Source organism: Ranitomeya variabilis, chromosome 6 (assembly GCF_051348905.1).
Source record: "Ranitomeya variabilis isolate aRanVar5 chromosome 6, aRanVar5.hap1, whole genome shotgun sequence".
Lineage (NCBI taxonomy): Eukaryota > Metazoa > Chordata > Amphibia > Anura > Dendrobatidae > Ranitomeya > Ranitomeya variabilis.
The window spans coordinates 121,197,996-121,211,602 of NC_135237.1; the positions used below are offsets into that span (position 1 = coordinate 121,197,996).

Here is a 13,607-nt window from a genome sequence, read left to right on the forward strand (position 1 = left end):
AATTTCACCTGCTTTGGAGATGGGAATGGGCCCCCTTAGCTGTTGGGCCCTAAGTGGCTGCAAAGGTTGCATCAGTGGTATGTCTGCCTCTTATCGCATCGGAAGGGAATAGATGCCATTTACAAGCCACTGCCAGTAACTGACAATGGCATCTAAATGGTTAACAGCAGCAATTGGAATTAGTTTTGGTTTCTGCTGTTACACGGAGATGGCGGCTGTTTAACATAGACTGTGTCTGCCTAGTATGCAGAGTGCTCAGTTCCTGAGCCCGTGCCTTATTCCCCACATGGAACTTGGCAGGAAACAGGAAATTACATGGACAGCGGCATCTAAATGATTGAACAGTAGTGATCGGAGTTAGCTCTGGTTACTGCTGCTATGGGCAGATCCCCTCTAGATAATACAACTGCTATCTGTCACTTATGATTCATAGCCCACTTCAAATACCCGAATCAGACATAGAAAATGCTAATTTGTCCTATGTTGGGAAGAGGTTAAAAGACAACACATGGACGCAGGTTCAGGACACCTATTAGTCATGATAAAAATTGAAACAGAAAACATAATAAAAACGTAAAATTATGTAATAATTAAAAAAATAATTTTATCAAGGTATGCTTTCTTACAGTATGAAAACCTTTTAAAGACTTATTAGAAAAACAAATTACTATATTTTTATTTTTGTGTTGGGCAAAACTTAGCATTTTCAGATAAAATGAGTGCGGAAACATCAATTGATAATAATGGAGTGCTGAGACCACAATTGTGAAACCCAAGAAGTAAATGGGCATTTTCTATCCAATATTGCTTCTCAAGTGACGGCACAGTTTCTACTCTTTGCTCACTTGATTTCTTTATTCTTGCCTTCAAAGGACAATACTTATTGAGGTTTTTAGTCTTGGCAGCTCCCATACTGTATTATTTTCTGGGACTGCCTTTGCTTGTTAAAATGCACCCAGTGTATTAAAATGAAATTGTCACCACTGTTTGATGCAGCATAACACTGTTTGACACCAAGCGCCTGCAGCTACAGAAGGCAGATCTTCATTCTACTTAGACTTTTAGAGACAATAGTCTCCAAAGACTAGCCTGAGACAGTCACTTAGTGTACTCTCTACAAAGTCAAATTGAAAAATAGTAGCATTTGTGGAGGACACATATCAGTGCATTACTTGCAGATCAACGCAAGAGAAAAGTAGAAATAGAGCTACATGTTCATGTTAAAGTATGTTCAATCTTCTTTTGATTTGCGTTGTTATAAACTATAATGGCATCCCGTCTTCAAGCTGCTGTTGAGGTTTTATCAGCATTTGTACTTAGTAGCATAACGATTTTTTATTAGATATGAGAGGAAGCTTTGAGAGCTATGTATTTATGGGAGAAAAGTATTATAGAAACTCATTTTCTTTTACAGAATGGAATCGACAGAAAAATGTGAAGTGGTTATTCAACATTTCAATGGAAAATATTTAAAAACACCACCGGGTGTACCAGGTGGGTGAGAAACATGATAAAGAAAAATACAGTACAGTTAAGAATAATGCCTTACGGCCTACATAACAACTACTATTTGTGCCCAGTCCCATGTTTCTGAGATCAGTGGGCTGATTTGCTTAGGATCATAGGGTAACAGTAGCTTTATGGAGAAATTTGTATTTAGTGGTCCTATATTTTGGAACCTGACTCTAAAAGTCTTTGTTATACAAGTGGGAACCTAGTGTATAACATTCTATGAATGATAGCACAACTGAAAAAAAAAGGATTTATAAAAACAAAAATTCAACACAAGGCAAATCATCTGCAAATTTCAGATACAGGGAACCTTTTTAACTTTATTGTCAACTTAGGAACAAAATTAATTATATTGAATATGTCTTACTATGCTAATTAAGAGCTGTAAATTAAATCATTCGGCTAGTTGCCAAATTTTGGAAAAGCACCCCCCACCTTGGCCACAAAGGTAAAATGGTCTAATTATTAGCTTGCCCCTTTACTGTTCCTGTCTTCCTCCTTCACTTATCTTCTCCATATTTACTTTGCACGCAATCTCACTGACATATCACTTGTATAACACTTTTAACATAGAAAGTTTGACTATTCAACTAACGGACCCAATGGCAGATGCGATGACTGCTAGAAATGCTCAGTTAGATTGCATATTTTTCATTTTTAAAACATAACAGAGTAGGACTATATTCCCATTTAGATGAGCTGATAATCGTTAACAGGTTTTCATTAGAATGCTCCTTTACCTACTATAAGCTTGAGGAAACATGCTAGCAATCATTTGATGAATGAAAGAAAAAACACTCATTTGTTATTTGGATTGTTCATACCTGCATCGAAATAGTCGTTGACAACAGCACGTCATCCTGGGTAAAGAAGGGTTGTGTGGCTGATTACGAAGTTATTCTATGTGAATACTAACGATTGTTCTTTGCATATAAAATACTGATCAGCCTTTATTTACTAACACAAATTGGCTTGTATTTAGTCAGTTGCAGTTATTTAATGCCAGAGGTAGGTTTGTCTAAATGGGCCCTAATACACCTAGTACATAATAATTCTTCCTCTTTATTTTCAAAATAAATTTGATCTTTTATGTGATTTATTAGCACTCTATTGCTTTAAAATGTAGTATTCAATTAGGGTAACTGTCATTACACTACAAGCTGTGGATGTGCAGTAAAAGATGCTTGTGACTTGAAGCCTGTAAACCCGCCCCTGAGGAGCCAGTCCTCTAACACCATCCTGCATGAAATGTATGTGCTTTTTATTCCAATTTTGCTCTTCTTTGAGCATTTAGAAAATTCAGTGTTTAAACTGCAGATGATGACGTGTCATATATGGTGCATTAGAATGTGGTAAAACAATTGAGCAAGGCAATTTTCATCAAAACAGTTTGTTCTATTATTCCTTCATTTCGATACTTTCTTAAGTAGTCACCTCAGAAGTCATCAATCATCATAGAATTCATGTAAATGAGTGGAGACAATATGTATTCAAATATATCTTAGCCTAATACCTTGAGAAAGTCTCAGCCTTCGAATCATATTTTGCTTTTTTTTCACCATTATTTTGTCTTATCTTTCTTGTTGCACTAGCAGATTATGCACCAAATAAATCAAAATTGATTAATGAATTGTCACACATTCTAAGATTCTTATTTTTTCCTCTGTTATACTTTCCTAGAATAAAAAGTGGCATTGTACTTCAAATTAACCCTAAAATGCTTCATGTTAAGCTTCAATTGTGGAAGAAAAAAATGATAATATGACACATTTTGGACTACACTAAAGTACTGGAGCAAAATTACAAAAAGAAAACATAATAGCAACATTTTGAAAAGTCTCCAGTGATGAATTAGGCAAAAACAACTAGATAAAAAAAATAGAATAATAAACGCTGGCATTTACTAAAGTTAGAGTATAGAGACATAGAACACCAAGAAAAGGCACAAAAGGGAGAGTTTATTTGAATGCTTTTTATTTTTCTTCTCTCATATAAAAAAATATTACACTGAAAGGTGAAGTATAGCAAAATTTCAGGTAATATACTCTTCATCATGGTAGAATAGGATATGCGTGAAACGACCTTGTCAGACGAAAAAAGGAAAAAAATTACTTGTACCAGTATTTAAAGGAATAGCATCACTGGGCTTTCTAGGGATTCAGAGAGAGTGGAAATGTCCATTAATCATGGCAGAAGCGACCCATTGGATGTAGTAGAGGAATGCAGTGTCTCCTGAAATATACGTTGTCATTATTCCTCCACTCAGTGAGTGATTGTTTTGCTGTCCTTTTGAAACTGGGTCAAGCTGAGTTGTCCATGTTTTCATTGACAGCTCAGCTGTCCAGTCTTGTGTAGGGCATGCTAAGCTGTTGGTGCTTTGATTGACGGTCCATCTGTCCAATCTGGGACTGAGAGGTGCAGAACTTTCTCTAGCTGTTCTCTGTTCTGGAGATTGCTCAAGCTATTTAACAGATCTGTTTGCCTCTGATCCCTGCCAGACATAGTTTGTTAGTGATTGCCTGATTCTGTTGATCTGAGTTTTGCTCTTCCGCTGCCTTACCCTTGGACCATGTTCTGACTATCCCTTTGTCTTGTCCTTTTGCCTTCATCCACTATTTTGTAGCATTTTGACCCGCCTTACATACGCCTTTGTCTTTTCCCTTGGTTTTGTACATGCTCTCTTTGTACTGACGTTGGAACGTCTGACTTCTCTGCATCATAGTCTGTCCGTGAGTAGTGACTAGTGTCACAGATGTCATATGCAAATAACATGAAAGATGTTGTCCCATAAAGAAACTACACTTTCATTTTTAAATCCTAGAAGAAAAATATGTTTCACAATTGGATGTGTTAAACCATTTTCTCCTGTGCTTAGATAATCTTATTAATATGACCTACTGTGTACTGTGTAATGGCCGTGACTAAATATGCAAGAGCATGGTCTGATCATACCACAGCTCCTGGCCAGGGGAGGAAGCAAAAGAGAGTATACATATAGGACAGCATGGGATCGAAGCTGCTGGTTTGGTAAGGATAACACTTCCTACCTGTGTAAAAACTTGTTTTATGCCAGAGAAAGAATCAGCTGTGACCCCATGGTGTCCTGTGTCATGATTCCCAATGGCAGGGAAACATCAAAACACAAAAATCACGGACGAGCTCTGGGTGATGGAATCTCGAGCTGACCGTGAGCTAAATCTACAACACAACTAATAGTAGCCAGGGAGCATACCTACGACTTCCTAAATGCCACGCGCCAGCCGGAGGACTAACTACGCCTGGTAGAGGAAGGAACAGACCTGGCTTACATCTAGGGAAATACCCCAAAAGATGATAGCAGCCCCCCACATGTAATAACGGTGAGTTTAAGAGGAAAAGACATACACAGTATGAAAGTAGATTTAGCAAAGAGAGGTCCACTTACTAGATAGCAGAAGGATACAAAAGAGGACTTCACGGTCAACTGAAAACCCTTTCAAAAAACCATCCTGAAATTACTTTAAGACTCCTGTGTCAACTCATGACACAGGAGTGGCAATTTCAGCCCGCAAGAGCTTCCAGCTACAGAGAATAACAAAAACTGCAAACTGGACAAAAGATACAAAACAAAAGGACAAAGTCCACTTAGCTGATCAGCAGACTAGTAGCAGGAACATGCAACCGAAGGCTCTGGTTACAATGATGACCGGCAATGAAATGACTGGAGAGCAAGGCTAAATAGGAAACTCCCAAACACTGATGGGAGCAGGTGAACAGAGACAGCAAAGCACACACAAGTCACCAGTACCACCAGCAACCACCAGGGGAGCCCAAAAAGCGGATTCACAACAGTACCCCCCCTTAAGGAGGGGGCACCGAACCCTCACGAGAACCACCAGGGCGATCTGGATGAGCCCTATGAAAGGCACGAACCAAATCCGAGGCATGAACATCAGAGGCAGTTACCCAAGAATTATCTTCCTGACCATAGCCCTTCCATTTAACCAGATATTGAAGTCTCCGTCTGGAAATACGGGAATCCAAGATCTTCTCTACAACGTACTCCAATTCACCCTCCACCAGCACAGGAGCAGGAGGTTCAGTAGAAGGAACCACCGGTACCTCATATCTCCGCAACAACGACCGATGGAATACATTATGGATAGCGAAAGATGCCGGGAGGTCCAAACGAAAGGACACAGGGTTAAGTATCTCCAAAATCCTATAAGGACCGATGAACCGAGGCTTAAACTTAGGAGAAGAAACCCTCATAGGGACAAAATGGGAAGACAACCACACCAAGTCCCCAACACGAAGGCGAGGACCAACACGATGACGGCGGTTAGCAAACTGCTGAGTCCTCTCCTGGGACAACTTCAAATTGTCCACCACTTGTCCCCAAATCTGATGCAACCGATCCACCACCGCATCCACTCCAGGACAATCCGAAGATTCCACCTGACCAGATGAAAAACGAGGATGAAACCCTGAATTGCAAAAGAAAGGAGAAACCAAAGTGGCAGAACTAGCCCGATTATTAAGAGCAAATTCTGCCAACGGCAAAAAGGCAAACCAGTCATCCTGATCCGCAGACACAAAACACCTCAAATAAGTCTCCAAAGTTTGATTAGTTCGCTCCGTCTGGCCATTAGTCTGAGGATGGAATGCAGATGAAAAAGACAAATCAATGCCCAACCTGGCACAGAATGCCCACCAAAATCTAGACACGAACTGGGTTCCCCTGTCAGAAACGATGTTTTCCGGAATACCATGCAAGCGAACCACATTTTGAAAAAATAGAGGAACCAACTCAGATGAGGAAGGCAACTTAGGCAATGGTACCAAATGAACCATTTTAGAAAAACGGTCACACACCACCCAGATGACAGACATCTTCTGAGAAACAGGGAGATCAGAAATAAAGTCCATAGAGATGTGCGTCCAAGGCCTCTTCGGAACAGGCAAGGGCAACAATAACCCACTAGCCCTAGAACAACAAGGCTTGGCCCGAGCACACACATCACAAGACTGCACAAAAACACGCACATCCCGAGACAGGGAAGGCCACCAGAAGGATCTAGCCACCAAATCTCTGGTACCAAAAATTCCAGGATGACCTGCCAGCGAAGAAGAATGAACTTCCGAGATGACTCTACTGGTCCAATCATCAGGAACAAACAGTCTACCAGGCGGACAACGATCAGGTCTATCCTCCTGAAATTCTTGCAAAGCACGTCGCAGATCTGGGGAGACAGCAGACAAAACAACCCCATCCTTAAGGACACCAGCAGGTTCAGAATCCCCAGGAGAGTCAGGCTCAAAACTCCTAGAAAGAGCATCTGCCTTAACATTTTTAGAACCTGGTAAGTATGAAACCACAAAATTAAACCGAGAAAAAAAACAACGACCATCGTGCCTGTCTAGGATTCAGGCGCCTGGCAGACTCTAGATAAATCAGATTCTTGTGATCAGTCAAAACTACCACCTGATGTCTGGCACCCTCAAGCCAATGACGCCACTCCTCAAATGCCCACTTCATGGCCAAAAGCTCCCGATTACCAACATCATAGTTTCACTCGGCGGCCGAAAATTTTCGAGAAAAGAACGCACAAGGTCTCATCACTGAGCAGTCGGAACTTTTCTGCGACAAAACCGCCCCCGCTCCGATCTCGGAAGCATCGACCTCAACCTGAAAGGGAAGAGAAACATCAGGCTGGCGCAACACAGGGGCAGACAAAAAGCGGCGCTTAAGCTCCCGAAAGGCCTCCACAGCAGCAGGGGACCAATTGGCAACATCAGCACCCTTCTTGGTCAAATCCGTCAGAGGTTTAGCAACGCCAGAAAAACCAGTTATAAATCGACGATAAAAATTAGCAAAGCCCAAGAATTTCTGAAGACTCTTAAGAGAAGTAGGCTGCGTCCAGTCACAAATAGCCCGAACCTTGACAGGGTCCATCTCAATAGAAGAAGGGGAAAAAATGTACCCCAAAAAGGAAATCTTTTGAACCCCAAAAACACACTTTGAACCCTTTACACACAAAGAATTATCCCGCAAAACCTGAAAAACCCTCCTGACCTGTTGAACATGAGACTCCAAGTCATCAGAAAAAAATCAAAATATCATCCAAATACACAATCATAAATTTATCCAAACATTCACGGAAAATATCATGCATTAAGGACTGAAAGACTGAAGGTGCATTAGAAAGGCCGAAAGGCATTACTAAATACTCAAAATGGCCCTCAGGCGTATTAAATGCGGTTTTCCACTCATCCCCCTGCTTAATTCGCACCAAATTATACGCCCCACGAAGATCAATCTTAGAGAACCGCTTAGCCCCCCTTATGCGAGCAAACAAATCAGTCAGCAAAGGCAACGGATACTGATATTTGACTGTAATTTTATTCAGGAGTCGATAATCAATACAAGGCCTCAGAGAGCCATCCTTTTTAGATACAAAGAAAAAACCAGCTCCTAAAGGAGATAAAGAAGGACGAATATGTCCCTTTTCCAGGGACTCCTTAATATACTCTCGCATAGCAGCATGTTCAGGTACAGATAAGTTAAACAAACAACCCTTTGGAAATTTACTGCCAGGAATCAGATCTATGGTGCAATCACAATCTCTGTGGGGAGGGAGTGAACCAATTTTTGGCTCCTCAAAAATATCACGATAATCAGACAAAAATGCCGGAATCTCAGAGGGAATAGATGACGAAATGGAAACCAAAGGTATGTCCCCATGAGCCCCCCGACATCCCCAGCTTAACACAGACATTGTTTTCCAGTCAAGGACTGGGTTATGAGATTGTAACCATGGTAATCCAAGCACCAAAACATCATGCAAATTGTACAACACAAGGAAGCGAATCACCTCCTGATGGTCTGGAGTCATACGCATAGTCACTTGCGTCCAGAATTGTGGTTTATTACAAGCCAAAGGCGTAGAATTAATACCCTTCAGAGGTATAGGGACTTCCAGAGGCTCTAAATCAAACCCACAGCGCCTGGCAAAGGACCAATCCATAAGACTCAGAGCGGCGCCAGAGTCCACATAGGCATCCACGGTAATAACTGATAATGAACAAATCAAGGTTACAGGCAGAATAAATTTAGACTGTAAAGTGCCAATTGAAATAGACTTATCAATAGTGTTGAGCGATACTTTCCGATATCGGAAAGTATCGGTATCGGAAAGTATCGGCCGATACCGTCACAGTATCGGAATCCAATCCGATACCGATACCCGATCCCAATGCAAGTCAATGGGACGAAAATATCGGAATTAAAATAAACCCTTTCTTTCCTTGTAGGTTAATTCTACATGAAGGAAAACAACTAAGAATAATGTAGGATGTATTGGGGGAGGTGGCGGAGACATTAAAGGCACAGTGGTTTATCCCAATCAAATAGAATAGCAGTATTTTTAATTTTTTTATGACGTTCGGCGTTAGAAAGAATTTGACTATGTTAATTTTTTATTTATTTTGTCAGATATTGATGTTTCACTACTTCCACGCCCTTCACCCTATTTTTTACTTCTCCCACACTTTCTTCTTCATTATCCTCATCATCAGCTTCTGTGACATCAACTTCTTCACCTTATTCATCTTCTTCTTTTCTACGTATATATATATTTTTTTTTTTACATTGTTCATATTCTTTTTATTTAACTATTATCTTTTTTATATTCAACTTCTTCATCATATTCTTATTTGTGACAGGCATTCCCGTAGTTGTTATCTATAAAAGTTTGAAGATTACACCTTCCGTTCTGCCTGTCACAAAACAGTTACATTTGTCCGCGTTCAGTTTGGCCTGCAGCATCAGGCTTTATCCAGGGGCACCACGAGGAGGAACGGACTCACCCCCATACACTGCTTAGTCTTCTTCTGCTTATAATTTAGATAATATCTTTTGCTCTGATATTTAGTCTTATGCTTAATGTTCTTCTGCTCTTTGTTCTGCAGCCTCTTGTTCTTCTGCTTCTCGGTCTTCCAGGTTGTCGTCGTCATCTCCAGGGTCGTCATCTCCAGGGTCGTCGTCATCGGGGTCGTCGTCATCGGGGTCGTCGTCATCGGGGTCGTCTTCAGGGTCATCGTCTCCAGGGTCGTCGTCATCTCGGTGGTTGTCGTCTCTGGTGTCGTCATCATCTTAGGGGTGGTCTTCCGGGTCATCGTCTTTCGGGTCTTGAACTTGGAAATGTAGCAGAAGGTACAAGAAGGCTGAGAAAATGCCGAGAAACAGCTGATGGAACTGGAACTCGGATGGCTACCCGAAGGTCCAAGAGCCAATGGAACTACCGAGGACCAGCTGACGTTACTGGAACCCGGTTACTAAGCAGGAGGTACCCGTGCCTGAAAGCACTACCAAGGACCACCTGACGTTGGTGGAACTCGGATACCCAGAGGGAGGCACCTAAGCCAAAGGCTCTGCCCGGAACCAGCTGACGGTACTGGAACCAGGATGGGGAGCAGAAGGTACAAGAGCAAAAGACACTGCCGAGAACCAGCTGACGGTACTGGAACCCGGATGGGTAGCCGAAGGTCCAAGAGCCAATGGAACTACCGAGGACCAGCTGACGTTACTGGAACCCGGTTACTAAGCAGGAGGTACCCGTGCCTGAAAGCACTACCAAGGACCACCTGACGTTGGTGGAACTCGGATACCCAGAGGAAGGCACCTAAGCCAAAGGCTCTGCCCGGAACCAGCTGACGTTACTGGAACCAGGATGGGGAGCAGAAGGTACAAGAGCAAAAGACACTGCCGAGAACCAGCTGACGGTACTGGAACCCGGATGGGGACCTATTCAAGCTTGTCTTCCTAGGGCCCCAACTGGCGGTGTGTTAGAGCCCAGGGACAGCAGGAGGAGGAGCAGGGGGAGGGGAGTGTAGGCCGAAGCCTGCACAGGCGGCAGCTTTGGGTGTGTTGTGTCTGCGTGGCTTTTGCAGGACACGTTGCCGGCTACACAGCAGGGGAACAGCTGGCGGTGCTGGACCCCACTGACACATTGGCGAGGTGTTTGGCTCTGTGCAGCCAGCACTTCCGGACAGCAACTAGCGTTGTTGGAGCCCGGGCTCTGCAGGTGGAGCAGAGTGTAGGCCGAAGCCTAATTGAACCGATTTCAAAAGTCACCTTTAACCCCCCCTCAGGGGTTACAAAGTAGAAGAGCCACAGCTTATGCAGCAGCAGTGCTGCGCAAGTCAAAGGTTGCTCTTGTAATTTTTCTCCTTGCACACGCTGAATGGAACACGTATAACATTTAGCCCTTTATACAGTCAAACTGTGTAATGGAGGCGAGAGTTCCCTTTGTAATGAGACGCAGCACAGGTGTCAAGAATCCCACCTTGGTGCTGGGTGCAGCCTCCCGAGCGTTGTTATTTGCTGTACAGGAGTCTGCGCTGTCGTGTTATCCCCTGGCCTAGCGCCGTTAGCGCTGCCCATCTTCTGGCATCATGTAATGTCGGCCGGTGCGGTTCGCGATGCCCATGAATCCCAGCCCCGCAGTGTCTTAACATTGTTAAAACACTGCGGGGCTGGGATTCAGGGCCTGGCGCAGCACATATGTTCGCCTCTCACACTCGGGTCCTTACACCCGCTTCAGACTGTGCGGCGTCATCTGATCCCTTATCGCATGCCACGGCCATGAAGCCGCACAGTCCGAAGAAGGCGGAAGGAGAGGAGGGACAGGCGAACTGATGCACTGATCCTGCCCATGAATCACACCCTCGCAGTCCCAATAAATAAGACACCGAGGGGCGTTGTGTGGGTCAGGGCGGCCGCAGAGGCGCAGCCAGCCAAACAATGATGCCAGAAGACGGGCAGCGCTACCAAGGGGGTTGCAGCGTGTCATTACAAAGGAAAGTCACACCACCGGGACGGTTAAATGGTCACACAGAGGACACATTTCAGACGTGTTTTCAGTTCCACATGTGCGAGGAGAATACGTTTCTGAGCCACCTTGCACACATGCAGCATTACCGCTGTACAAGGTGGCTGGATAACGTAAAAACGCCTGGGGGAGGGGGGACAGGTTCCCTTCAATTTCAGTTCTTGTGTCTGCGTGGCTTTTGCAGGACACGTTGCCGGCTGCACAGCAGGGGAACAGCTGGCGGTGCTGGACCCCACTGACACATTGGCTGGTGTTTTTCTCTGTGCAGCTAGCACATCTGGGCCCCAACTGGCGGTGTGTTAGAGCCCAGGGACAGCAGGAGGAGGAGCAGGAGGAGGAGGAGCAGGGGGAGGGGAGTGTAGGCCGAAGCCTGCACAGGCGGCAGCTTTGGGTGTGTTGTGTCTGCGTGGCTTTTGCAGGACACGTTGCCGGCTACACAGCAGGGGAACAGCTGGCGGTGCTGGACCCCACTGACACATTGGCGAGGTGTTTGGCTCTGTGCAGCCAGCACTTCCGGACAGCAACTAGCGTTGTTGGAGCCCGGGCTCTGCAGGTGGAGCAGAGTGTAGGCCGAAGCCTAATTGAACCGATTTCAAAAGTCACCTTTAACCCCCCCTCAGGGGTTACAAAGTAGAAGAGCCACAGCTTATGCAGCAGCAGTGCTGCGCAAGTCAATGGTTGCTCTTGTAATTTTTCTCCTTGCACACGCTGAATGGAACACGTATAACATTTAGCCCTTTATACAGTCAAACTGTGTAATGGAGGCGAGAGTTCCCTTTGTAATGAGACGCAGCACAGATGTCAAGAATCCCACCTTGGTGCTGGGTGCAGCCTCCCGAGCGTTGTTATTTGCTGTACAGGAGTCTGCGCTGTCGTGTTATCCCCTGGCCTAGCGCTGTTAGCGCTGCCCATCTTCTGACCTCATTTAATGTTGGCTGGTGCGGTTCGCGATGCCCATGAATCACAGCCCCGCAGTGTATTGACATAGTTAAAACACTGCGGGGCTGGGATTCATGGCCTGGCGCAGTACATATGTTCGCCTCTCGCTTGGGTTCTTACACCTGCTTCAGACTATGTGGCGTCAGCTGATCCCTTATCGCATGCCACGGCCATGAAGCCGCACAGTCTGAAGAAGGCGGAAGGAGATGAGGGACAGGCGAACTGATGCACTGCTCATGCCCATCAAACACACCCTCGCAGTCCCAATAAATAAGACACCGAGGGGCGTTGTGTGGGTCAGGGCGGCCGCAGAGGCGCAGCCAGCCAAACAATGATGCCAGAAGACGGGCAGCACTACCAAGGGGGTTGCAGCGTGTCATTACAAAGGAAAGTCACACCACCGGGACGGTTAAATGGTCACACAGAGGACACATTTCAGACGTGTTTTCAGTTCCACATGTGCGAGGAGGATACGTTTATGAGCCACCTTGCACACATGCAGCATTACCGCTGTACAAGGTGGCCTTTAAAACGTACAAACGCCTGGGGGAGGGGGGACAGGTTCCCTTCAATTTCAGTTCTTGTGTCTGCGTGGCTTTTGCAGGACACGTTGCCGGCTGCACAGCAGGGGAACAGCTGGCGGTGCTGGACCCCACTGACACATTGGCTGGTGTTTTTCTCTGTGCAGCTAGCACATCTGGGCCCCAACTGGCGGTTTGTTAGAGCCCAGGGTCAGCAGGAGGAGGAGGAGCAGGAGCAGGGGGAGGGGAGTGTAGGCCGAAGCCTGCACTGGCGGCAGCTTTGGGTCTGTTGTGTCTGCGTGGCGGTCGCAGGACACGATGCCGGCTGCACAGCAGGGGAACAGCTGGCGGTGCTGAACCCCACTGACACATTGGCGAGGTGTTTTTCTCTGTGCAGCTAGCAGTACCGGGCCCCAACTGGCGGTGTTGGAGCCCAGGGTCAGCAGGAGGAGCAGGGGGAGCGGAGTGTAGGCCGAAGCCTGCACTCGAGCAAGTTGAAAGGAAACCTTTAACCCCCCCCCCCCAGGCGTTTGTAGCTGAAAGAGCCATTGTGTACAGCACTAATGCTGGAAAAGGTAAACTTAGCTCTTTTAATTATGGTCCTTGCACATGCGGAACCTAACAGTTATGAAATGTGTCCCCTCACAGCGTTAAACCGTCCGGTAGGTGGAACTTTCCTTTGTCGTGTGACGCAGCACAGCCATCATTTTTACCCCCTTGGCGCCGTGCGCCGCCTCCTCAGCGTTGTTTTAATCTGTCCCGG

At 45.3% G+C, this 13,607-nt stretch overlaps 1 protein-coding gene across 2 annotated transcripts in view; it reads left to right on the forward strand.

Moving 5' to 3' along the window:
- RBMS3 (RNA binding motif single stranded interacting protein 3) overlaps positions 1 to 13,607 on the forward strand; it is a 1,020,603-nt gene that overhangs the window by 760,390 nt on the left and 246,606 nt on the right. For both annotated transcript variants that reach the window (XM_077268961.1, XM_077268960.1), the window contains exon 6: positions 1,415 to 1,494. In XM_077268961.1, coding sequence (XP_077125076.1) covers positions 1,415 to 1,494 — 80 coding nt within the window. The remainder of the gene's footprint in view (positions 1 to 1,414; positions 1,495 to 13,607) is intronic.